The 26549-nt window shown below is 43.4% G+C and overlaps 1 protein-coding gene across 1 annotated transcript; it reads left to right on the plus strand.

Moving 5' to 3' along the window:
* The first annotated feature begins 229 nt into the window (after positions 1-229).
* LOC144496127 (peptidase inhibitor 15-like) lies at positions 230-25006 on the plus strand. Its single transcript, XM_078217109.1, has 5 exons — positions 230-517; positions 21224-21342; positions 23027-23159; positions 23260-23375; positions 24871-25006. The coding sequence occupies exons 1-5, from the start codon at positions 260-262 to the stop codon at positions 25004-25006; spliced, it is 762 nt and encodes a 253-aa protein (XP_078073235.1). The 5' UTR covers positions 230-259.
* Positions 25007-26549: the final 1543 nt, after the last annotated feature.

Consider the following 26549-nt stretch of genomic DNA (forward strand, 5'->3'; position numbering starts at 1 on the left):
CTTACCGAAAGCTGCCAGGAAAACAGGAATTATTTTAAAACTGCTAAATGATTATTTGAATGCTTCAATTTTGTTTGCTGTCGAAGAATAATACTGGATTGATAGATAATGTATTAATAAAGGATGAGGATTCGCCCCCCTCCCCCTCATTGAAGCACAGAGGTTTGAAGTTGCACTTTAATGTTAATGCATTGCTTTTTATTCAGTCTAACATCTGGTTTGCAGTGTACCGTTTTCCAACCTCTGCAAACTGGCAATCATGAAGCTCTGCTCCATCCTGGCTCTGCTCAGGTTACTGTGCGCTCTGCAAAGAACAAGTGCAGATGTCTCCGGCATTCTCCAGCCATCAAACTTCACCGAGAAGGAATCGTCCTGGAAAAATTACCCGGGACCTGGGGACGTGCCGAAAGGCAGGCGGAGGCGATACATCTCGCAGACTGACATGTCAATCATTCTCGATTACCACAACAAGGTTCGGAGTCAAGTCAACCCACCTGCTGCAAACATGGAATACATGGTGAGTCCCATTTCTGAGCAGAATCCCGCCTCCCCCTTTCCGGGATGCATGTCAGTGTTGGGCTTTATCCAACAGAGTCCGCTAACCAACACATTTCGAACACAAGTTGTCAGTAGCACTCCCTCCCCCTGCCGGTGAGACGTTTAAAGAACTGGAGCTTACAAAGCAAAATGCTTTTTTTTTTGAGGTTTTCAAGTGTCAAGGGATAATTAAAATAAAAGAATGCGGCAGAATCACTTTCCAACAGGAAATGAATTGTTGTTAATGCTCAAATTGTTTGGTCTAAGAATGCGAACTCTATATTAGGGTTATAGCATGAAGACAAAATAATATTATTTGAAACTTTTCTGCAGAAGTCCAATTTTAGCTCTGACGAAGGGTCATTCAGACTCGAAACATTAGCACTATTCTCTCTCCACAGATGCTGTCAGACCTGTTGAGATTTTCCAGCATTTTCTGTTTTTATCTCTGATTCAAGCACCCGCAGTATTTTGCTTTTATCCAATTTTGGGAGACCACATACACCAACTTGACCATTTTATGGGATAAGGGATGTAGTTTTTAAAAAGATTACTCCAGTATTTCACAGTGCACCTGAACTTTTCTCCAGGGGTGAGGATGGACTCATATCATCTTGTGGAATGCAAACTCTGTTGATCATAACAACATGTTGGAGCTATGGTCCCCTTCACTGGGTCAAAACAGGGACTCCCTTCCTAACAGCACTGTGGGTATACTTAGACCACATGCAAGTGGTTCAAAAAAGCAGCTCACCACCACCTGCACAAGAGGCAATTAGGGATGGGCAATAAATGCTGGACTAGCCAGCAAGGCCCCCATTCTAGGAAAGAATAAATAAAAATATTGTTGAAAAGGGGCATTTTGTTGAAGCTTTTCATCTTCCACTCATCAGGAGAATCGTAAGAATGCCAATGGCAGGGGAAATAACAATAACTGATATTGGCATTCTTGTGATTGTCTGATGAGTGCAAGATGAAAAGCTTCAACAAAATGTATATTTCATCAATATTCAAGTTTTGTACTATCAAACAACTATAACAAATATTTATCAGCAACTAACTCAAGCACTAAAATCCTTCTTTTACCATTAGTCACCTATTCTTCACCAACAAATATATGCAATTTTTGAGGAACTTGGATGTTTATTCATGTTTTCATCCATATCAGTGGATGATATAATTTTTTGTTTGTCTGACAAAATATAGGATGTACCTTCTCTATGGTTACTTACTTGATAAGGCACTGACCAATGAAAAAATGCTTTTTGTTTCTTTTTAAGCATGAATGTTAAGATAAATCATGTTGAAGTGCATAGTTTTGTTACTGCCACTTGCATCATGGTAGATACCAAATGATAGATGATTCCTTTGGCTCATTATTCTAACAAAGACAGAGCTTCCAACAATTTCTTGAAGGTGGTATCACTTTAAAATTAACCAAGTAAAACGCATTAGGAATTGGAGCCTGGGAGATTGGCATATCTTTCTTCTATCATAGAATCATAGAATCCTACAGTGCAGAAGGAGGCCATTTGGCCCATTGACACTGCACCGATCACAATCCCACCCAGACCCTATCCCCATAACCCTATGTATTTACCCTAGCTGGTTCTCTTGACACTAATGGGCAATTGAGCATGACCAATCCACCTAACCCGCACATCTTTGGACTATGCCTATGTCTGAGACATGGCTTCAGATTAAATTTAGACTCATGAGACAATTTCATCTCTCAAGGATCCTTGTCAAATGGGTTTAGACAGACTCAACCCTATATGGATTTACCAAAACTGCTTCAGATTCCACCAATGTTGACAGCACATGCACAAAATGTCAGAAAGTTCATGAAAAAAGTTTGTGTTAGAGTTGTGCAAATCCACACTGGTGGGGGTTCTTTACTGATACATTACTGAGATGGAGGGAACTGACTGTTACTCTGGTTCTGTTTTCTCTTTGCTCAACCAATAAGTGCTTGAAACTTGCATGGCGTTGCAAAATGGAAAATATTCTGTTATCTTGCAATAAGCTTCCTCACTTTGAGCATAACATTTCAATGAAACAAAACATGAACTTTAACAATGCCTATTATTTTCTGCTGGAAGAGTGAACACCAATGACTTCATTAAAGAGGAGGAAGGGTTTCTGAGCTAACTGATATAAAAGGACAGATCTATAACTGGAAGATCTTGGGCTTCTAATGTAGCAACTAAAGTGAAATAAGCACTCCTGCACTTCCAGATCAGTCAGTTGTGCAAGCAAGTAGTCCACCTCCGAACCAATATGAGTTTTCCTATAAATAACTTATCCTTATGGCCTCTCGAAGAGAGATTGTTTAATTGTTGAGGTTTTGTTGCCACCAACTGGGACTGAATTGAAGCTTCTTGAACTCATTTCACAAACAACTCCTACTTGTGTTAGACATTGGGCTTTTAGGCAATCTTCTGGTACTGGAATCAACTCCAGATCCTAGAAGTGAACGAACATTGGATCATCAATTCCCCCAGATGCCACTAACCCAACAGTATAGGGGAATACAGTGGTAATGTCAGTGGACTCGCACCCCAGAGGCCCAGGCTAATTCTCTGTGGACAAGGTTTCAATGACTCGACAGCAACATTTAAAGACTCTATGGCAACATTTAAAAGGTTTTTGGATAAGTACATGGATGGGAAAGGATTAGAGGGATATGGACCAAAAGTGGGCAGTTGGGACTGGCTGGGAGTGCACCAAGATCGGCATGGACTGGTTGGGCCAAAGGGTCTGTTTCCGTGCTGTATTGCTCTATGACTCTATGGCAGCTGGTGGAATTTAAATTCAATGAATAATCTGGAATTGAAAAGCTAGTCTCAGTAATGCTGACCATCAAACCGTTGTTGATTCAGGTAAAAATCTATCTAGTTCACTGATGTCCTTTAGGGAAGGAAATCTGCCACCTTTACCTGGTCTAGCCGACATGTGACTCCAGATCCACATCAATATGATTGACTCAGCCTGTGGAGTACTGTGGCAAGCCACTATGTTGAAGGGCAACTAGCAATGGGCAACAAATGCTTGATGTGGAGATGCTGGCGTTGGACTGGACTCACCTGAAGAAGGGGCTTAGAGCTCCGAAAGCTTGTGTGGCTTTTGCTACCAAATAAACCTGTTGGACTTTAACCTGGTGTTGTTAAACTTCTTACAACAAATGCTTGCCTGACTCATGATGCCCACATGAAAGAATAATTTTTAAAAATAGTGCCTCTGTATTCCTCCCATTTTTACTGGCCATGCATGTGTGTATGTTAGGTGGATTAGCCATGGTAAATGAATGGTTTTACAGGGATAGAGTTGGGGGGGGAGGGGGGGCGGTATGGTGCTGGGTTTGATGGCTTTTCAGAGAGTTGAAGCAGCGATGCAGCGTCGATGGGCCGAATGGCCTCATTGAAGGGATTCTGTGATTTTCTTGATCTGTGTCTCATGTTGTCACCCCAGGAAGTTACACCATTTACCAGACGAGGTTTCTGGATAAGTGAATTTGCATTGCTGTTGTTGCATGTTTGTTTGCAAATGGGCTGAAGGGAGTTTGGAAAAATGATTGCCAAAAGTGTAGTGACCAGTTTTGGCTCTAGGAAACTTGAGCATAGAAATAGCAGAGCCACCGTAAAGGCTTGGGGATAGGAAGGGAAGGCTGCAGTAATTGTTTCCTTGCTTCCTTGCATTTCATTTACTTTGGATAACTCCCAGTTTTATCTAAAGTGACTGGAGCTGGTCTAAAAATTAGAACCTGTTCTTTTGGAAACAAAGTGGGCGATTCTCCCATTGCGCCCTGCAACTTTTCTGGCAGGTCGGGCTGGGAGATGCGCATTGTCGGCCTTTTTCTGGGATTTGCGTACGCGCCGGGAGTGCAGGCGCATCTCCCAGAACCGGAGAACAGTTGGAGTCTGGACCACGCTGGAAACCGGCGGGACGACAGGTAAGTCATTTGAATCTTTTTTTAATGTAGTTTAAATATGTTTAGCATTTCATTATCGGAAACTTGCCGGTCCCGATTGAATCTCCCAACCCCGCTAGGAGTCCTTCATTCTGGCGGGGTTTAGAGTAGCTCTCCACATTCGGGGAACAAGCGGGAGACCCTGCCAGAATAAAGGGGGGGGGGCAATTGGAGCCCCCCCAGGGGGTCAGGCAGTGGGGGGGTGGTGCCCCCTGGGCATGAACACCCTGGCAGTGCCAGCTTGTGCCCCCGGCACGGCCCAAGGGGCAAAGTGCCCATGCCCATGGGGCACCTTGGCACTACCCACCAGGCATCAGGCAGTGCCAAGGAGGCGGGGCCTACTGTGGGTGGGCCCTCGGGATGATTGGTGGGGGTGGGGAGTGCCACTGTTCTACCTCCTGGGGGGGGGGGGTCTGATTTGGGGGGGTGTTCAGCAGGGGAGGGAGTCTGCTGGGGTGAGGGTGGGCGGTGATCGCCACTGCTGGGTTTGGGGTGCTGGACATTAGGGTGCTCCGGGGCAGGGGGGTCAGGGCCGGCCCGGGAATTGTTGTGGGGGCTGCGATCAGGCCATGGGGGGGGGGGGGGGGGGGGGAGGCGGGTGGTGGTGGAGGGACAGCACTGCGGGGGTCCCGGGTTGGCCAGTGATCGAGCTGGCTGACAAATTGGGAGACTGACAGATTGGGGCTACTGCGCATGCGCAGAGTTCCAGAACTGTTAGACTCTGGTGCGAGTAGGCCCCGCTCCCCTGGTTTTTAATGAGATTCACGATTGGGACCTCTGCAGTGCACAGAGTGGGGAGATTCGAGTGTGAAGTTGAACTGAAAAAACAGTCGTGATCTAGAACAGTTTTCCCACCAATTCAACACTTTGGGAGAATCGCCCCCAATGTTAGAGAACACTTCCGTACACAAAGAATGATAGATGCTTGGAACTCTCTTCCTCAAATGGCAACTGAACGAAATCAATCTTAAATTTTAATACTGGAATTGATCGATTTTTGATATCAGAAGCTATTAAGGAGAATGGAGCAGGGACACCACCTGCCTTTGGAGTTTGTTCACTGATCAACCATAATCTCACCGAATGCTGGAACAGGTTTGAGGAGCGAAATGGCCTACTCCTGTTCCCGTTTTTCTGGAATACCAAATCAGCAGTGCTTATGTCCAGGACATCACAACATTGTACCATCTCCCTGAAGAGTCCTTAATTTTTCACAGGAAGACCTGTAAATTCTCTTGGAGTAGGTGGAAAATAGGGGGCACAGACTAGGTCTGCCTGACAGCAGGTCATCTCGGAGCATCAGCCTGGACACCTGGCGGGATGTAGCTCAGCAACAACATCTTCTGTCATGTTGCTTTATTGCATTCACGGATTGCCGTTCTTCTATCATTAAGGATGGCGTACAGTCATATATCACAGGAAATTTGTGTGTGTGTGTGTATGTATATGCATATGTAGGTGTGTGTGTGTCTATGTGTGGGCATATATTTGTGTGTGTGTCTGTGTGTATGTGTGTTTGTGTGTGTGTGTGTTTTTGCATGTGTGTGTATATTTGGAGAGGTGTATGAGGGATGGGGGTTTCAGTTAGAGAAAAAAAATCTGTGAAACCAAAAATCACAAAGCAAACTTTGAGGCCTGTCAAACTCTTCCATTTGGATGAGGTGATTCGAAGTAACTAACACATTTCAGAAACACTGCAGCACCTTATAGCAACTGACCAGATGCCAGGAACAGTTGTGCACATGCACTCGGTCTTTGCTGCATCTGCCAGTGCTTGTGAGCTTTCTCTCACCTCTGACATAAATCGTATGTGCCATTCAGCTGGTGCCAGTACTGGTTTCCATCTGTGCTGTCCAGTCCATCGCTGGCATGAGCCCTCGCCACCTCTCGCTTGCTGCTCCTTTCCCAAGCCTTCGCTGCTCCTCTCCTGCACTTAACAGCACTGTTTCGATACAGATTAAACTGCCCTGTGTATTTTCTCATCACATACTCCCCAGGTAAGATGCAGCTCAGGTTAAATATATAGAGTTCAGAAGTACAGAGTCCATTCACATTGCCAAAAGCCATTCCAGCCTCCCATCAGATCAGGAAAGCACTACTTTCTGGAGAATTACAGTCATATCTTGAAAAAGTTATCCCAGGATCTGTCACAATCTCATGCACTAATTATCAGATACACAGGCTGCTTAAATAGCACCGTTTTTTCTTTAAAAAAAGGCAAGTTATTTTTTAAGAAAAGCGGATGGAGCGCTGTTTGCAGTTTCTAGTTCAAGCTGCAGTTGTTTCTGGCTGAGTTCAGTCTGTGTTATCTTTGATGCAGACAACTTCCTGGAGCGTCGCCGGCAGTGTCCCTGGCACCGCAACTAGATGTGTGGGGAATGTGCCCTCTGCAGTTGCGGCATCCAAAACCTAGCTTTCAAATGACATGAAAGGAGGACATTCTTGGGCACAACACCACCGGGTGAATGGTGCTCCTGTGCAAACGATCCCCACCGGGGTATGTGCAAGCAGGTTGTCATTGCTGCCAAAAATATTGTGGAGACTTGCGCCAAGCAGATTAATCAGACATTAAGTGGCATAACACACGAATGGTAAATTTTCTCGCACTTTTAATTTGCAGAATAAAAATGTAAATGTCGAAAACAGGGCAAAAGTTCAGAGTCTCTGCATCTGTTTCTCTTGGTTTCTGTTTAACGGTCTCTCTTACTTTTTCCCGCCTTCCTTCCAGTGGTTTTAAGATTCTGGAATGAACATTGCGGGTTGAGAGTCTTTGGGTCAGCCAGATTCCTTGGAGTTGGTCCAGTGCATTACTTTACATTCCAGTACTCTCAATGTTTTGTGATGTTTCTTCAGAAAATAAAGGACAAAGAGGTTGGGGATTCAGTCGAATTAAATCATTAACAAGTCGGTGTTTTTTTAAATGTAGATCATGGTTGTCTTTTACAATGTCGGATTTTCTTACATACACTTTCAGAGAGCAATGTAGTTATACTGCTTAAATGTGTCCAGAACAGGCCTCTCTCTCGCAGTCTCTCAAAGCAAGAAGGACACTGTCACAGAATGCCATGCCAAGGGCTTGCATGTGGAATATTTTAAGCATAGGGAGCTATGGTGCTGCAGATATCACACGATTCTGGTTAACCAGGAATCTCTCCCACCCTTACCACCTGCCGTATAAGAAGGATCTGCAGGATGATAATCAACCTGTTTGGTCACATTATGAATGCATCTTCTGTGGTCATCACATCCTGGGATGGGACTTAAACCCAGAGCTTCCGACTTAGAGGTAGGGCACTCCCCACTGTGCGACAAGACCTCCTCCAGGCCAGGTCCACTCTTAAGGAGAACGCAAATTCTATATTTTGTTTCGCCTACATCTAGCACTGATTTTTCAAAGTTTACTTGTTGGAACAGACTTGTTATCCCCATAGTTAGCAGTATAAAGTTAGAAATTACTGCATTAGCACTATTGGTGGATAAATCTTTATTGACCTTTCTCTGCCCACAATTTTAATTGAAATATTAGCTCACTTAAAGTGAACAGGTTCAAATCATGTACAGAGAAATGTCCTATGCCCACATCACCATAGTAATTATCAGTCTATAGTCTGCAAATAACAATCTTTACCTCTGCCAGTTGAAAACAGCCCAATTGGAAATGTTATGTATGATGAGCACTGAAAGTAGTAACTGAAATCCATGTTACTTAGTTAGATCGGATTGTTTGAAAGTCTTTTTTTAAGCACGGTGACATTACCAAAGATGACCCTTCAACAGCAGCTGGCTTGCAGCTTTAGCAAATTACAGACCACCAACAAACGGATGGTATAAAGGATGTCAGCCTTTCATCAGCTTCATTTATAACCACTTCTAGCAGAGATTTGAATGTTTACACAGGGTAGCAAAAACAGACTTTAAAGGTGATTGAGGTGGAAAGGTCAGAGAAACAAGGGGAGAAACAGGAAGGACAAAACTCCAAAGAAGGCAATAACTACTGAATTACAGAGATTCAAATAGTTAATTCTATAGTCCCAATAAACACTGACCCTATATCACACAGGATGATAATCACTGAATCTTCAGGATGAAAATTAAGTTACAGATAGGTTTGTCCATCTAAACAAAGACCGTTGTTAACTTCAACGGTATAATTCTTATTGTCATAACTACATTGTCTGCACTTTAATGTCTACATAGGTTTATGCACTATTGTGTAAAATCTGAGAATTAAATTGGTATTTGTGTATCCTTTGCCGAAATGTTCAAACCGCGAACGCAAGCTTACCTGTTGATGGTGCTGCACCACTTTTACAATGAGTGGCATGAATGTGCTCATTTCAATATTGGGTTTAATAATATCAATGCTATCTCCACTCGTCCTTCTCAACCTGTGCTAGCAATATTGGTTGCATCTGTTCAGCACATATCCAGGACGCCTGAAGCTGATCCATTATATGTGTATACCAGAGGCCTAAGCCTTGTTTCAACCTTCCCCCAATCCCACTCCTCACCCCACCTCCGCCCCCAGTTCCCATGTGTTTGATATTATTAACTGTTCTCTCTCTCCAGCTGTTGCCTCCCCCCCCTTTAGCAAATAAACAATCCGTCACCCACTGTCCTCGAGTACCACCATCCCAGCTCCGACTTCTCATTCCACTATGAAGTCCTTGAATGTGTTGTCACATCCGATATCTGTTCGCATCTTTCTGGGAACTCCATGCTTAAATCCCTCCAATCAGGTTCCTGCCACTGCACAGTCCTGAAAAGTTTCTTATCAAAGTCATAAATGACATCCTATCCAACTGTCACAAAGATAAACTATCTCCACTTGTCCTTCTCGAGCAGTGTGCATCCTTAGACATCCTGCTCCATAGAACCATAGAATCCCTACAGTGCAGAAAGAGGCCGTTCAGCCCATCGAGACTGCACCTACTCTTTGAAAGTACATCACACCCAGGCCCACCCCCCCTTTTTCTATCCCGATAACCCACGCATATACAAGGGCTAATCCACCTAACTCACACATCTTTGGACATTAAGGGGAAATTTAGCATGGCCAATCTACCTAACCTACACATCTTTGTTGATCTGCTGGGTGGGACAGCTCTCTCTTGGTTCTGTTCTTAGCTATCTAATCATAGCCAGAGTATCACTTGCAATGGTTTCTCTTCCTGCTCCCACACTGTTACCTCTCATGTCCCGAAGAATCCATTCTTGGATCCCTCCCATTTCTCATCTACACTGCTCTCTGCAACACCATCTGAAAGCTCAGTGTTAATTTTCACATTTCCGCTGATGACGACCTGTTTTACCTCACCACAACCTTTCTCGACCCCTTGACTGTTGCTAAATTATCAGATGGCTTATCCAACATCTATTATTGGATGAGCAAAAATTTCCTTCAATTAAATATAGGGAAAATTGAAGTCATTCTATTCAGTCCATGTTCCAAACTTTGTTCCCTGCCTATGGGTGGGATGGGGGCACAGTGGTTAGCACTGCTACTTCACAGTGCTAGGGACCTGAGTTCAATTCCGGCCTCAGGTTACTACTGTATATGTGGAGTTTGCACATTCTCCCCGTGTCTGCGTGCATTTCCTCCGGGGTTCCGCTTTCCTCCCATAGTCCAAAGATGTGCGAGTTAGGTTGATTGGTAGTGCTAAACTGCCCCTTAGCAGTTGGGGATGAGCAGGGTAAATATGTGGGTTTATGGGGATAGGGCCTGGGTGTAATTGTTGTCGGTACAGGCTCATTGGGCTGAATGGCCTCCTTCTGTACTGTAGGGATTCTATGATTCTATGATTTTACTGGCAACAGTCTGACACAAAACCCAATTGTCTATAACCTTGATGTCATATTTAAGCATGCGAAGAGCTTCCAACCTCAGTCTTCACTGGGACAACCTATTTCTACTTTTGAAACATTTGATTTCACATTTGCCATAGCTCATCTGTTGTTGAAATGCTCATTGATACCTTTGTTACCTCGAGACTTGACTATTTCAAAGCACTCCTGCTGGTCCCCCACAGCCCATTCTTCATAAACTTGAGGCCAACCAAGACTCTGCAGATATGTTCTAACTCACACCGAGTCTCATTGCCCATCACCCCTGTGCTTACTGACACCTACATTGGCTCCCAGTCAAACAAAATATTGATTTCAAAATTCTAATCCTTGTTTTCAAATTCCTCTACTGTGTTGTCCCACCTTATGTCTATATTCACCTCTAGCACCACAACCCTCTGCGATACCTGCACTCCTCTAACTCTTGAGCATCCTCCATTTTAGTTACTAATGGCTGTGTATCCAGTTGTTTAGGCCCTAGGTTCTGGAATTCCCTCGCTAAACATCTTCCCCTCCCTCCCTCCCTCTCTCCCTCCCTTTCCTCCCTCCCTCCCTTTCCTCCTTTAAGATACTGCTTAAAATGTATCCTTGAGTCTTTTGAGTTAAATCCCCGGTCGTCTGGTCATCAACAATGGAGGGGAGGGTACATGCATAATGTGTGAGGGTACATGGGAAGTGGTGGGGAGAGGTCTTCAACACTGAGGTCAGAGAGGCCTGGACAACACAACACAAACCTTCCCATCAGAAGTTTAATCTTCCTGGACAATTACTGTGCATGTGTTCATGTCAGCACTTCCGAAAGTCCTGATGTATAGCCGCAGCGAATGTTCAACAGTTAATGCTATTGGCATTGGAAGATCTCAGCCAATATTTCCTTAAGTGGTTTAATTGTTGTCTTATTTCCTTGTAAAATGCTCCTGTGAAGTGCCTGTGGATTTGAATTACGTTAAAGGTGCTAAATAAATATAATTGTTGTTGTCGCTTGTAACGGTTTTAATCAGGCAGTTGAATATGCTTGAATATGATCTCCCTGATTGAGGGCCAAATTGATGATCCAATCAGGGAGCCCCATGCTCTGTAATTAAGCAGGAGTGTCACCTGGCACTCCAGATGTAGACTGCATACTGAGAGCACTCTGTATAGTGTAGTGGGATCTTGTAAATAAAGGAATTTGGTGAAGGGACTTCCACCTCCGAGGACATATTCCATTGCTGTTCAGGTCCCTTTACATATTGAACTCAGTGTGACTGCAACATGTGCTGTGACTGTTGTGGCCTGTTGCTTCAGGCACTCAGCAGCCAAACCAGCAGTGTTCAAAGTGGCCACACAAAAGGTAAGTTCAACGTTTTTTAAAAAATTACCTTTTTTATGGAACCAAGGGTTGCAGGAGTGTTTCACTCAGTTTCATTTTTAAATGGTGACCCTTTGGAGGTAAATGCTTGTTTCCCTCTCCTGATTGCCTCACTCTGAGGAATTGGATGGACCTGTGCCAGCCAAACTGTATCTGTGGGCCACGGATGATGCCCCCAGCTCACTGGTGCTGTGCTAATGTGGGCAGTGGATCAATTTGCCGCGACCCAATCGCTCGTTTTATTATGCTGTGGTGGGTGTGATCCAAATTATGGAGCAAGTTTAGTGTATTCAGTCAAAGTACATTGGCAGAAAAATTGATCCTCTGCAGCAGAGGGACTTTGTTGTCAAACAACAATTTGTCACTCTTCGCAGTTTCAGAGAGGCAGAGGAGCTTTTGAATTTACTCTATATATTTACACTTAAAGGACAGAGTGAGAGAGGAATAGTGTAGAGATAGAAAAGTAGGTGACCACCTGCAGAGGTAACAGAAAAATACAGGACTCACAGAAACATTTACTCCAACTGACTAAGAGTTCGATGATGTTGGACAAAAGTAAGAGATGGACAATGACTCAGAAAATGGTAGTTCTGAGCAGCACTATGATACGGTGTAGTGATAGTCTAATCAAGAGAGTGTGAGGCATATAGATTACAAAAATAATAGAATGGTACCAGTGGAAGATTCTACACTCGGTGTATTGACAGATATCCTTGCAATTCTGATCAGGGGCGCAGCACAGTATCTTGCCACCTTGGTGCCTGGGAACAATCTCTAAGGAGGAGTGGAAAAACCTATTGGCAAACAAGGTGGCTACATTCACAGTCCATCTGGCAGCATCTGTGGAGAGAGAAAAACAGAGTTAGCATTGTGAGTCCTTTCTTCTTTTAGCTCTGAAGAAGTGTCACACGGATTCAAAACATTAACTCTGTTTCCTCTTTCCAGTTGTTGCCAGACCTGCTGACTTTTTCCAGCCTTTTCTGTTTTTCTTTCAGATTTCCAGCATCCGCAATATTTTGCTTTTACATTGAGCAGGTTAAGGAGATGAGGTTTAAGAAGATCAATGTGTGAGGCTTCTGGGCCTTCGCAGGAGGCAAGTGTGGGGCATTGGATCAATTGTGAAAGAGGGAAAGGCTTTGGTGAAGGGAGATCACCTGAATAGAAATGGCAGCAATGTCCTTATGGAGATGGCAATTGGAGCAGAGAGGGGGATTTAACACAGATATGATAAGAAATGAAGAGGTTTTAGGTGCAAGAGAGTCAAGAGAGCGAACAGGATAAATGGAGTTCTTAAAATTGAAGTAGAAGGTTGTTAATTTTAAAAAAATTGCAAGAAAGGAAAAACTGATTGAATGAGGAAGGAATATCAAAAACAGTAGGAAAACCAGGAAAATTAAGAGTCAACATAGTTACAGTCAATGTAAGAATAGAAGAGGATAATGAACGGAAGGGAACACAGTTTAGTGTGATGAAAGGGGAGACAACACAGACACAATGGACCAAATGGCCTCCTTCACTGCTGTGAACATCTGTAATTCTAAGTTTACAATTTCTACCAATGGATAGCAAGTTTTCCCGTGGAAGTAATAAATTGTAAGGTTGCACATGAAATATCTGCTGCTTTTCCTCTCAAAAACTCCATTCTTCCTTTACTTTTCCTTGGTGCTGAAGAATTACAGGAATTTTACAAAATCTGAAAAGAATGGCACTGATCACCAGGTCTCACAATCATTGCTATGTCTCAGCAGCAACCTCCTCACAAACTTCAACTTCACCCTCCAGCTATCTACTCAGAAATGACTTTATAAACATAATAGGCCACCCAGAGAGCAGCCAGTGTGCTTTGTTTCCACCCTTGTTGCTTTCACTCTTTCCAACCCAAAGGTCTATATCTGACCTGAATCTCAGCACCTCCCTGACTGCAATCGTTCAGTGTGTTCCTAGGCTGCCAAGCCTCAACTTCTCTGCAACCCAACATGACCTGATCTGACCTACACACATGCGTCTACCCCATGCCTGCTGTCTGTGGAGCAGCTGTGTGGCTGACTTCCAAATCTGATGCAATCAAGAAAATAAAAGTGTGTGTAAAAATAAATTCTAGGGACGCATTTTTTTTGTTAAACTTGCATTGTTCCAATTCAGTCAATTTTCAGGGTTATTCACTAAATGTAATTAAAGCCTTTAAAAATGAGATTGGCATATTTAGGATTCAGTTCCATGACAAATATTTAGTGCCAGATTCAGAATGTAAAGTTTAATGATGCTTTAGAAAATGATTCCGTGAAGGAGCTCAGATAATTCCTTATACTTAAATTGCTTAATGGTTAAAATATGAGTTTCAGCCTTGAAGGCACATGTGTTTTTCCTTTTGTTGAGAGTTTAGAGAGAGACAAATGGCCCCTCCGAGTGTGATTAAAGAAAAGTTGGGTAATGTTGCCAAATGGTAAAAGAGCAAGAGAGATAATCTGTTAACGACGGGGAGCGGGGTGGAGAGGGATAGCAAAAGGCATCGTGTTGATAGAGGGAAGAAGAAATTTGCTTTCTGAAGGGGGAAAAGACAAAAGCAAGCTTTGATGAGGAGGAGGAAGAACCTGTTGTGAGGAGGAAGGGAGGCCTTGCTGAGCATGAGCTGGGAGCAGGCGTAGGATAGCGTGGGGGAAGAGAGACTCTTTTGGAGGAGAGACAAGGTAGAGATAGAAGAGAACTTGTTCTGAGAAAGGGGTAGAAGACATTCCTTTTTGCCCATCTCACACAAGATAGAGAAAGGCCCTGTTGCAAAGGAGAGATTTTGAGAGACTCTATTAGATGCTATTAAAAATCATTTGAAAGGCCCTTTTCACTGCCTGGGAAAGAGGGGTGAGACTGGATTATGGAGAGAAAAAGAAGAGGACCTGTTCAAGAACAGAGTCAGAGATATCTTGTTGAATGATAAAATCCTTTGCTGGGAAGGAGGAGGAGTGAAAGATAACTATTTGAAGGTGTGAGTGGCACAGAGGGAGAGAGAGAGAGAGAGAGGAATCCTGAAACAGGTAAGTGCAATAGAATCAGAAACAAAGGGGTTAAATTTTCCAGCAGAACTTTCTGTGGCACTCACTGAAATTCACCCTCATCCAGTTTCCATTACTGTGTGGCAATTGTAGTACTAATTAATTGGACAAGTTGTAGGAAATGGGATGGAAATGTGCAGTGCTGGACTATCACCTATTTCAGCATCTGCCCAATTCTACACCAATGTTTCAGGTAAGTGGTGGAAGTGCTTTCCCAATTGCTAAGCGTCTTCAGGAGCAAACCGAGATTTCTTAATAGATTTTGTATAATTTAGCAGCAGACATGTTAGATTTTGTAAATGCAGATTGTTCATGAGTTTCTCTATTGCAGAGGAAAAGTTGGTCTAGGTTCTCACATTTGGCTGAACACTAACATTAAGCATTCAAAGGGATCTGTGTATCTGCAACTGTTTTTTCTGTGAAGTTCCTTTATGAATATATCTTTATACATCAGTATACACCACAGGCAGTAGACCAAGAAGGGCGCCTACAAGAAAAGGGACTTCAGGATGTGGGCCACCGTTCCCAGTTAGGCTAAAACCTCTAGTGATGCCGAGGTAAATGTTAAACAAGCATTACGTGTGGAATGCATCCGAAAATTCAAAATGTAATTTTGAGAACGGCGTGGGCTACACAATCCTAATAGTGAATGAACTTTTATAACGTTGAGCCTCAGTTGGAGGTAAGGCAGTTAAAGGTCAGATACCCGTGTTCCAGTTTGTAACACAAGACACATTTGCTTTGGTTATGACAACACAAAAACGTGTATTTTCGAAAGGCCCCCACAGCAGTACCATGAGGTAAGCTATTAGTTTTTCCAAATCCAAGATCTTTGAAGGGAAGAAAGCGTGGCTCTCAGATGACTGACTGACAAGGAACAGATCTTCAGGAATACAATGTGTCTCCAATCCATGGCCTGACAAGAGCTTTTGAGGCCAAGTGTACAATTACTGGTGTGGTTATGAACTTTCCAGGGTTTTCTTCTGACTCATAGGAATACTCTATGGCCAAATCGACATTGGCAGACAGACTTAACACACCCTCTTTTGGATTCCACCCATCATCTTTTTTTAGCTACTGACTTTGGCTCTGTAAATTTGAAGCTGTGAGTAGAGGATGTCAGACTTTTCCATTACCGTTGAATGGCGTTTGGTTGAATCTAGTTTGCTCTTTCCCCTTGCCCAAATTCAAATGATTCAAGTCTGTTCCAGTAAGAAAAAAATCCCCCTGTGGCTATGTTCGCGAGTGTGTTGCCTCAAATCATTGAATCTTGCAGTGCAAAAAGAGGCCATTTGACCATTCATGCCCATGCCAGCTCTTGGAGGAACTATCTGATTTAGTCCTCAGCCTTTTCCCCTATAATTCTGAAAATTAGTCCTCTTCAAGTACATGTTCAATTATATTTAAAACTTCCTACAGAAACTATTTCCACGACTCTTTCCAATAGTGTATTCCAGATCTGAATAGGAGACGCTAACATAAAAGGGAAACCAAAGGTCTTCTATAGGCATATTAACAGTGAGAGGACAGAGGAGCACGGGACTGCACAGATAATGGACAGTGATGCTATCTGACCCCAGGGAATTAATATAAATCTGCTATGCAAACAAATTTTGATCCCAGGGAAATTTATTAGAGTGCCATTATGTAGAAATCTAACAGTTAAGTGTAAAGAACTTAAACTAATATTCTCCATAAGAGAAGTATTCATTGGACTCTGGGATGCATGATACATGTATCAATTTTACAATTTTTGTTTATGTAACATGGATCAAAACTATTCTTATACGGGATGCGGGTGTCGCTGACAAGGCTACTATTTATTGCCCATCCCTAATTGCCCTTGAGAAGGTGTTTGGTGAGTCACCTTCTTGAACTGTTGCAGTCCATGTGACACAGATATACCACAATGCTGTTAGAGAGGATCTTCCAGATTGTTGACCCAGTGACGGTGAAAGAACAATATTATAGCTCCAAGCTAAGATGATGTCTGCTTGCAGAGGAACTTACAGCTGGAGTTATTATCATGCATTTACTGCCCTTGTCCTTTGTGGTGGTAGAATCTGAGTTTTGGTAAGTGCTGTCGAAGGGACTTTGACAATTTGTTGCAGTGCATCTTGTATATAGTACGCATTATAGGTTGATGGTGGTGAGTGAATGTTTAAGGTGATGGATAGTATGCTGATCAAGTGGGCGGCTTTTCCCTGGATTATGTTGAGCTTCTTGAGTGTTTTGGAGCCACATTCGTCCAGGCAAGTGGAGCGAATTCTATCACACTCCATATTTGTAGATGGTGGACAGGTTTTGGTGAGAGCAGTCGTGAGCTACTCATGCCAGAATTCCCAGCCTCTGACTTGCTCTTGTAGCCAAAGTAATTTTATGGCTAGTCCAGTTCAGTTTCTGGTCAATGGTAACTCCCAGGATATTGAGAGTGGGCAATTCAGCAATGGGCCTGCCATTGAATGTTCGGAGTGATGCTGCATCAGCTGTCTGGAATACAAGTAGTCCCATGTTGCAGCTTCACCAGGTTGACACCTCATCCTTAGGCATGCCTCGTGCTGTTTCTGGCAAGCACTCCTGCACTCTTCAGTGAAGACTCTTGACTTGATGATAATGGTGGAGTGGCAGCCCATGAGGTTACAGGTTGTGGTTGTATGCAAATCTACTGCCACTGATAGATGTCTGGGTGGCATTGTGGCACAGTGGTTAGCACTGCTGCCTCACAGCGCCGGGGATCCGAGTTTGATTCCCGGCTTGGGTCACTGTTTGTGTGGAGTTTGCACATTCCCCCCGTGTCTGCGTGGGTATCCTCCGGGTGCTCCGGTTTCCTCCCACAGTCTGAAAGATGTGCTGGTTGGGTACATTGACCCGAACAAGCACCGGAGTGTGGCGACGAGGGGAATTTCACAGTAACTTCATTGCAGTGTTAATGTATTTGTGACTAATAAACTTTTTTTTCTATTTTCTATTTTGAGCTGTTAGATCTGTTCTGAATCTATCCCATTTTGCACGGTGGTAGTGTCACACAACATGATGGAAGGTATCCTCAATGTGAAGATGGATCTTGTCATGGACAGTATGGGAAGCTGTATTAGATATTAGTCTAAAATTGTATATATGTGCCTCATCCATGCACTTTTTAATTTAAGACATGGCTATTTTAATGCACAGTAAGAAGTCTCACAACATCAGGTTAAAGTCCAACAGGTTTATTTGGTAGCAAAATCCACTAGCTTTCGGAGCGCTGCTCCTTCGTCAGGCAAGTGGAAGTTCTGTTCACAAACAGGGCATATAAAGGCACAAACTCTAAACACAGTAAGAAGTCTCACAACACCAGGTTAAAGTCCAACAGGTTTATTTATTTATTTTAATGCACTCCAGGTCCACCTCCCATTTTTGACTCTCCATAAACATGGGGTCATTCCAACCTTCTGCTGCCCATGTCCTAACTCACACCAAGTCCAATTTACCCATCACTTTGCTGACCTATAATGGCTCTCATTTAAGCAATGCTTCAATTTTTAAATTGATGTCCTTGTTTTCATGTCTCTTTGTGGCTTTTCCCTCCCCCATCTCTGTAATCTCCTCCAGCACTACAATCCTCCAAGATATCTGTACTCTTAACCTTGATTACAATAATGGTCGCCTTGCCTCCAGCTACCATAAACTCTGGAATTGCCTCCATAATCTTTCCTGCCTCTCTTCTTATCTCCGATAAGACATTCCTTTAAAACTCATTGTTTTGACCAAGCTTTTGGTGTCATAGTTGACTTTAAAACGCTGCTGTGAAGCACTTTGGGATATTTTACTGTGTTAAAGCTCCTCTATAAATACAAATTCCTGTTATCATTTGAAAATGAGTCATTTTGGAGAAAGATTTCCTCTATCCGTCATGTATCTGAGAGACAATAAACACTAGAGGGAGGTTCCCTATGTTTGTTATTTTTTGTGAATTCCGAAGATGCTCTTTATGATTAGAGTGATGTGATCAGAAATACCAAACAAAAGAAATTAGACATGAAATTGAGCTCTGTAATTTCTTTATTCATTTGTGGGACATGGACATCGCTAGCTGGCCAGCATTTATTGCCCATCTCCTGTTGCCCGAGGGCAGTTGAGAGTCAACCACATTGCTGTGGCTGTGGAGTCACATGTAGGACAGACCAGCGAAGAACTGCAGATTTCCTTCCCTTAAGGATATTAGTGAACCAGATGGGTTTTTCTGACAATCGACAGTGGTTTCGTGGTAATCAGTAGATTCTTAATTCCTGATATATTTTATTGAATTCAAATTCCATCATCTGCCGTGTTGGGATTCAAACCCAGGTACCCAGAACATTAGTTGAGTTTCTGGATTAATAGTCTAGCGATAATAACACTAGGACATTGCCTCCCCACGCCAGTGCCTATACTCTGGAAACCCTGAAGTGAAATGATGGCAAGGGATTGCTTCCGGTCACCTCTGTGCTTTGACTGACAATATGTTCGAGCACAAACATACCAAGTGAGTGCAGATTCCGACATCAAATAGCCTGCGATACAGACCTGGCAGTGATTTACCATCTTGGACTATGAAGGCACAATTAATGCCCCCTTTTAAGCATTCCCAGCTGCACCTGAATGCAGGGATCCCTCCCCACCCCACTATAGAATTATTTTTTAAAAAAACAACTTCCAGGTGAGGTGCTTTTGCTATGCAAAGTTATTGGAATTACTGCATTCATTTGTTTGGAGGAGTTTTGCTGATGTTTTGGATTTTCGCGGGAGTGATGCTGAATGCTGACAAGGTCAGAGGAGTTGTTTGACCTCTCCCGTGAATGTCTGTTTGAGTCCTGGGGTCTATAGTTGGAGGCTGTCTTGGGCTGCCGCATGACTTAAAAATGGGCAGAGGCAGCAGAGAGGGGAAGCTGTGTGTTGATGGAGGAGGAGAAGCCAGGAGGAGGTGCCAGGTGGGCTATCTGTGGGAGGATACACAGACTCTGGTTCACCTGAGATGTCACCCCATCACAACCTTTGCTCCACGATTCCCATGTTTGAATCCATCTGCCAGGTACCATCACAGCATCCTTTTCTGAAATAACAGCCCCTGAGTTGGTGGCTGCGAATGTCAGCTTAAGTGAAGGTTCTTCTTCACCAGAGGTTTCGTGTTACTCTCACTCTTCCTCATGAGGCTGCACTGACAGTCCAGGCAGCAGATACAAATACAAATGTGAAAGGTGATGTCTGAGGGAGGGAAGGGGATTAGGAATGGAAAGCAAACAGTCCACAGTCACACCATCTGCACCTTTCGTTTCATATGGATAGCAGGATGAGGGTGAGGTGGAATTTCAGAAGGTGCATCCTGAATGTTCTCTTCGACTCTGTATGCAACACAGTCTGCTACAGCTACCCCATGATGCGGAGCGCCCTCTTGGATGATGCAGGCATCCCTGTGATCTGGTTCCAGTCTGCTTCTTCCTGTTGTGCACCACTTTACCCTGCCAGAGAGAGGATAGAATGCCTGTGTGTGTTTGCAATGTGCCTACCATCGCTGATTAGCTGGGGGTACGGGAAGGCAACGAGAGGTGAGCGTGAGGCTGGCACTACTGATGCATATGCAAAGATGAGGTGGGGTATCTGAATATCATGCTCACAGAATAACAGAAACTTTATAGTGCAGAAGGAGACCATTTGCCCCATTGACTCTGCACTGGCTCTTTGGAAGAGCATTCTACCACTCCCCTGCCTTATCCCCGAGTGCTGATTGCTAGCAATTGCTAATGGGCGAGCGATAGGTGTGTGGTAGATTGAACAGCAGGAGAGGTTGGTGGCAGAGATTTCATGCGAAGATGTATTCCTTGACCAAGATTGTCAGGTCATCATTCCTAAAACTGAACCGATTTTCAAAAATTGTTTGATATGATCCCACACAAGAGGTTAGTAAACAAAATTAGAGCACATGGAGTTAAGGGGTAGTTTGCTGGCATGGATTGAGAATTTCCTGTGACACTGCAGAAAGGACATCAGGGACAGCTTCTGGGATTTGCCCTTATTGGCCACCTGCTCCTTTCTCACGGTTTGCCTTGAAGGCCACCTGGCCCCTTGTGAAAACATTGCATCTCTCCCCTTTTCCATCTCCCAGGCTGCAAACTGAAATAATTGAGATGATGAGCGAGCATGAAATTTGCATGCTGCCCACTTCAACTGAGAAAGACACAGTGCCATTGCACATCCTGATACGAACGCAGGAAATCGGGCCTAAACAAATTGTTCCCCAATATTCCACCATCACAATACACAGCAGCCAGTGGAAATTTATCATAATTTCAAGATGATTATCAAAATGAGGAAAATTATTCTTGCATATAATGAACTTGGTTCTTTTCTGGAAATTAGAATGGAAAATGAAGGTAATTGTATATCATATTGGTGGAAAAAGCATTCATTTTTAGGATCATAATGTGAAGTGTATTATTTCCTTTTGTGTTCATACAGGTATGGGATGAAAATCTAGCAAAGTCTGCTGAGTCTTGGGCTGCAATGTGCATCTGGGACCATGGACCATCGTATTTACTGAGATTTCTGGGACAAAATCTATCAGTTCGCTCTGGACGGTGAATGTTTGCTTTTTAAGTTGTTGCACTTGGAATGTGAACTGAAAGTTTGTTTTTCTTTTTTGCATGCATGTGGCTCAGAATGTCGGACTTCTTCCTGCTTCCTTAGCCATATAGATCGGGAAGTTTTACCTTCCCATCCTGAGTTGCATTGATTGATCTGAGTCAGGGAGGTAGTCAGGCCTCCACAATTGGGTTCTGGCCCCCTGGACAAGGGAAGAGGGTAAACATCCAAGGTGCTGAGTTCTCGATTAATGCCTGGGATAGAGGGCTTGTCCTGTGAAGAAAGATTAGATAGACTGGACATTTATTCTCTGAGGTTTAGAAGAATGGGAGGTGATATCATTCAAACATACAAAATATCTACAGGGCTCTACATGATAGATGCAGGAAGGATGTATCTCCTGGCTGTGGGAGGGTCTAGAACCAGAAGGCACAATCTCCGAATAAGAGACAGGCTATTTAAGACTGAGGTGAGGAGGAATTTCTTCACTCAGAGGACATTGGAATTTTCTGCCCCAGCAGCCTGGGGAAGCTCACTTGTCGAGCATGTTCAAGATTGAGATTGAAAAAATTCTACATATTAAAAATGTCAAGGAATACAAGGGTAATGTAGGAAAATGGTGTTTATGAAGGTCAGTCATGATTGCATAGAATGTTGGAATTAATGGGCTTAAAGAGCTGAATGGCTCACTCCTGCTTCTAGTTCTTGTGTTCTTATGCTATTTTCTTCTCTGAAACCAGCTCAATAGTGTGACAAGTGATTTTTTACAAAAGGAGGGAAAAAATTGGGTCTATTTGCTTTAAGTTTGTATGTATTCTTGTGGCTGCACTATTCAATCATGTCCAAAAGAAAACATTGCCAGGAGACTAATAATTCACATTTAATATGTCATTTATATTTTCAGTGGGAAAATACCACCTGGAACTACTTTTAAATTGATTTCCACGGGCACAGGGAGAGCAGAAACAAGGCATGAGGCCACTGGTTTAATAAAATTCATATTTATAATGAATGACCTGCTGTTTAACTTCTCAATTGTCAGCTTGGTTTAATTGGTCATTCTCTTGCCCAAGTCAGAAGGCTGTCTGATTTAAGTCTGATTCAAAGTTTTGTACTGACACTACAGTGCGGTATTTGAGTATTGCTGGAAAAAGAAACATGCTGTTGAAGCTTTTCGTCTTGCATTCATCAGACAGTTCATAAGATTCCCAGTTATAAAGAACTAACTGTCCTGATGAGTATAAGATGAAAAGCTTCAATAGCATGTCTCTTTTTTTCCAGTAATGCTCATATTCTAGACCACCAAATGACTATGAGTGTGGTATTTAGTGAGTTCTATATTATTAGAGGTACAGCACTTCTAATTGATTCATCAAACCAGGGCTCTGCCTGTCGCACGAGATGAGGGGGATATTAAAGATGCCAGGAGATGATTTGAAGATGAGCAGAATGTTTCCTGATCAACATCTCTCATGCAACAAACACCATCAAAACAAGTTTAATTGCTCATTCATCTAATTGCTTATTATTTTGTTGCGTATGGCAGCTGGACTTAAAAGGGATTTATTCTGTCCATTATGGAGAAGTGGAGATAATAAGATGTTATATAAATGGAAATGTTTAGTTTTAATTACTACCTAATGTATCTAACAGTTTGATAATGTTTATAATTTTGTATAGTTATCGAAATATTCTCCAACTAGTAAAACCTTGGTATGACGAAGTGAAGGGCTATAGTTTTCCATATCCTCGTGATTGTAACCCCAGGTGTCCCCTGAAATGTTATGGACCAGTATGCACACACTACACTCAGGTACAAATCCTTATCATATTTCTTCTGATCTACTTTTAATATAAGGTTTTTATTAAACTACATTGTGTAATAACTGAATACAATGCTGGTTATTCTTTAGATGGTTTGGGCAACATCCAACCGAATAGGCTGCGCAATCCATACCTGCCACAATATGCAGGTCTGGGGATCAACATTTCGACGTGCTTTTTACCTCGTATGCAACTACGCTCCAAAGTAGGTGCACGGATTTGTTTCCAATAATTTGCATGATTTCTTAATATGACGTGTAATTGTAAACTGTAGATATTCAGATTTTTACTGCTTGGTTGACATTAGCTAGCAAATTGCATTCTGCGGTAAATTTTCAATTTCACTCCATGATAACCTGTTGGTGAAATCAATGGAGTGAAAACTGGGCAGTTTCTGAAACTGGTGGGAAGCTCACTTTCCCAGTCTCCTACCCACCTAGTGAAGGAAAAACATTACCATTCTATATTCGCATTTCTTACCCTGTTCCGAACCTGCTTGCTTGAATGATCTCTGCTTAGTCATGTGTTGCATAATTGGTCTGAAGGCTAAGATACTAAATGTTAGCTTTCATTCACTTCACTCTTGCTCACCACTCATTTGGAGCAAATGGTTCCTCAGTAAAGTGTATACAAACACATGCTATGGGCAGGTCGAGCTTTAACCCCCAAAACATGCAGGCTTGGGTCAAGTGGGAGGTGAAAGTGTTAAAAGTCTGAATCCTGACCCTCACCCCGACTCCACCCCATTCCTGGTCTTAAAGGAGCCAGCATGGTTGGGCTGGTGGGTGGGGAGATGAGTAACCAACACACTCTCAGGAGGTGGGCTGACACTTTAAATGTTGAGATGAAACAGCATGTTAAACATGCAGAATATGTGGGGAAATACAACTTCTGGGTGGATACCAGCAATCCACCCTACCGGGACCCAGGATCAGCAAAGACCAAGGCCACAAGTGAGTGAGGGTGGATGCGGCTTATGGGAAAGAAGTCATTAGCAAGAACAGTGGGATGGCTTTTAGCACTGACCCCGCTTCCTGATGTTGGATCTCTTGATCAGGCACTGAATGCCTGACAAGGGACGACCCCCACCCCTGGGAGCCACAAGCAAACCCAGCAGGGTTTTGTACTGGATTGAATACCAGCAGCAGTGGGGACGAGGCCCTTAAGTGGACATGAGTTGTCCACTTAAGTGGCTCAATTGGCAGTGAGGTGGGAAGGTTGTCAATGAGTCTCTGATCCCAGATATAATTGAGTGAGAGGCAGGAGGACAACAGGGTATCCACCAGACACAACCCCACCCACTTAGGGGCTTACTGAACCTGCAAATGCATCTCTTCGGAGGGCATTAAATTCCACCTCAATAGGTACTTCTGCTCAGGGTTTCCTGAATTGTATCTCTTGTTGATAAAAACCCATCCAGAAACAAATATTAATTTAATCAGCTATATATTCTTAAAACATTCTGCTACAGAAAGAAGTAGGGGTGGGGGGGGGGGGGGCTGGTTTAATTTAAACAGATAACAAGGTTGCAGCTTTTCTGAAGGCCAGAAATTCATTTTGTGTGAGTCATACCCAGCCATGGCTTGAGTCGTTTTATGCCTTTGTCCAGCTTTTAAAGATTTTATAAAATAGCCATGCTGATACTTACTTGGCCCCCTGACAATAGTATGTAACTATCTCAATCTTTGATTTTTTTTTAGGGGAAACTGGATTGGGGAAGCACCATATAAAGTCGGAGTGCCATGCTCAGCCTGCCCACCCAGTTACGGAGGAGTTTGCAGCAACAATCAGTGCTTCCCACGAGTAACTTCAAATTACCTGTACTGGTTCAAATGATTGGTTAGGTTTACAGAATGTTAGCAGCGCCACATTAGGATTCCTCTACAGAGTTACTAGTCAGCTGAAGGAACTTTGCAGAACATATTTGCATTAATATACCCATTATTATCACTGAAAGTTTGGTCTTAAAGATATCATCTTACAAAACACTTAATATTATCATTGTACTGCTTTTAATTTTCACCGAGTTAGCTCTTATAGAAATGCAAAATTTATTATATCAACACAAGGCACTGCATTTATGAGGAAAAACAGCATGATACTGCAAAATGTTGCTACTTTTTTGTATACAGGTGAGAATAGGAAGCAGTTTACCACAGGTTTTGTGCATGGATATGGTATAGTGTTACTGAGTGGGAAAAGCTGTTCATTGATTATCCATAATGGGTATGTATAGATTTGTACCTTGGTTACTGTTAAAACATGAGGGTCAGGTAAATAAGCTAAAGGATATGCTTGTAGAAAGCAGTAATTATAGCAAATAATAACTTAATCATCTCCGCTCTGGATAACTGAGGCAGTCTAGCTATTAAAGTTCCACATGGTGCTACAAAGTTTATTTAAGAAACCTACTATTCCGGAAGACACACAGGCCCAAATCTTTCGGTTTCTGGATCGTCAGAAACTGGACATAAGATTGAAGATGAGCGTCGGGACCCTGCAGAAGTCTTGACATGCTGACCTATGTGGGAATTTCCTAAGTTTAAGCTTCCAATACTCCCCTGGACCCTCCGCACGAGTCTCCAACTGTCCGAGAATTGGAGACTTGGGAGAGATCTGCGGTACTCACCTGGACAGTTACCCAGGAAATGTTAGATGGATTAAAACCTTCTCTGATACCTGGGTAACTCCACAACTGGCCCACACCCCTGATAAACTCCCTGACACCACATCCCAATGAAATCCAGCCCACCCAATTTTCCTCCGACCTGTCTACTCCCGGATCACCAGATTGAACCCCCATCCCCCACCACCAAAATGACCCGACCGCCCCCCAACCACCTGATAATCCCCCCTTCCCCTACTGAACCCAATGAACCCACCCCCCCACTCCACCCCAGGATCACACCCGACCACCCCCCAACCACCTGACTAATTCCCCCTTCCCCTACTGAACCCAATGAACCCACCACCCCACTCCACCCCAGGATCACACCCGACCAGCCCCCAACCACCTGACTATCTCTGATTGGACCTGAACAACACTTCCTGTTCTCCACATCCTCTCAACCCCACCAGACCCGACTAACCCCCCCACCCCCCCAACCAAACAGACCCAATCTGACTGCCACCCCTGACCACCTGACTACCCCCCAGCTGGACTTGACCACCATCCTAACCTGACTCCATCCCTTCCCTGACCCTGACCACCTTTCTATCACCCTGCCCTGACCACCACCCAAATATCCCCCCAAGCATCCAACTACCCACTCACCCACCTACTTACCTACTTACCCATTTACCCATCTCACCCATCTCCCACTTATCCACCCACCTTTCACAGGCCCACCTATTCACCTACCTCAGCCACTTACCCATT

The sequence above is a fragment of the Mustelus asterias genome, chromosome 7 (genome assembly GCF_964213995.1).
Source record: "Mustelus asterias chromosome 7, sMusAst1.hap1.1, whole genome shotgun sequence".
In the NCBI taxonomy this organism is placed as follows: Eukaryota; Metazoa; Chordata; class Chondrichthyes; order Carcharhiniformes; family Triakidae; genus Mustelus; species Mustelus asterias.

Coding starts and splice junctions, on each gene's coding strand:
- LOC144496127 (XM_078217109.1), top strand. CDS start 260: ATGAAGCTCTGCTCCATCCTGGCTCTGCTCAGGTTACTGTGCGCTCTG. Junction 23,160..23,259: donor TATGCACACACTACACTCAG/GTACAAATCCTT, acceptor GTTATTCTTTAG/ATGGTTTGGGCAACATCCAA. Junction 23,376..24,870: donor GTATGCAACTACGCTCCAAA/GTAGGTGCACGG, acceptor ATTTTTTTTTAG/GGGAAACTGGATTGGGGAAG.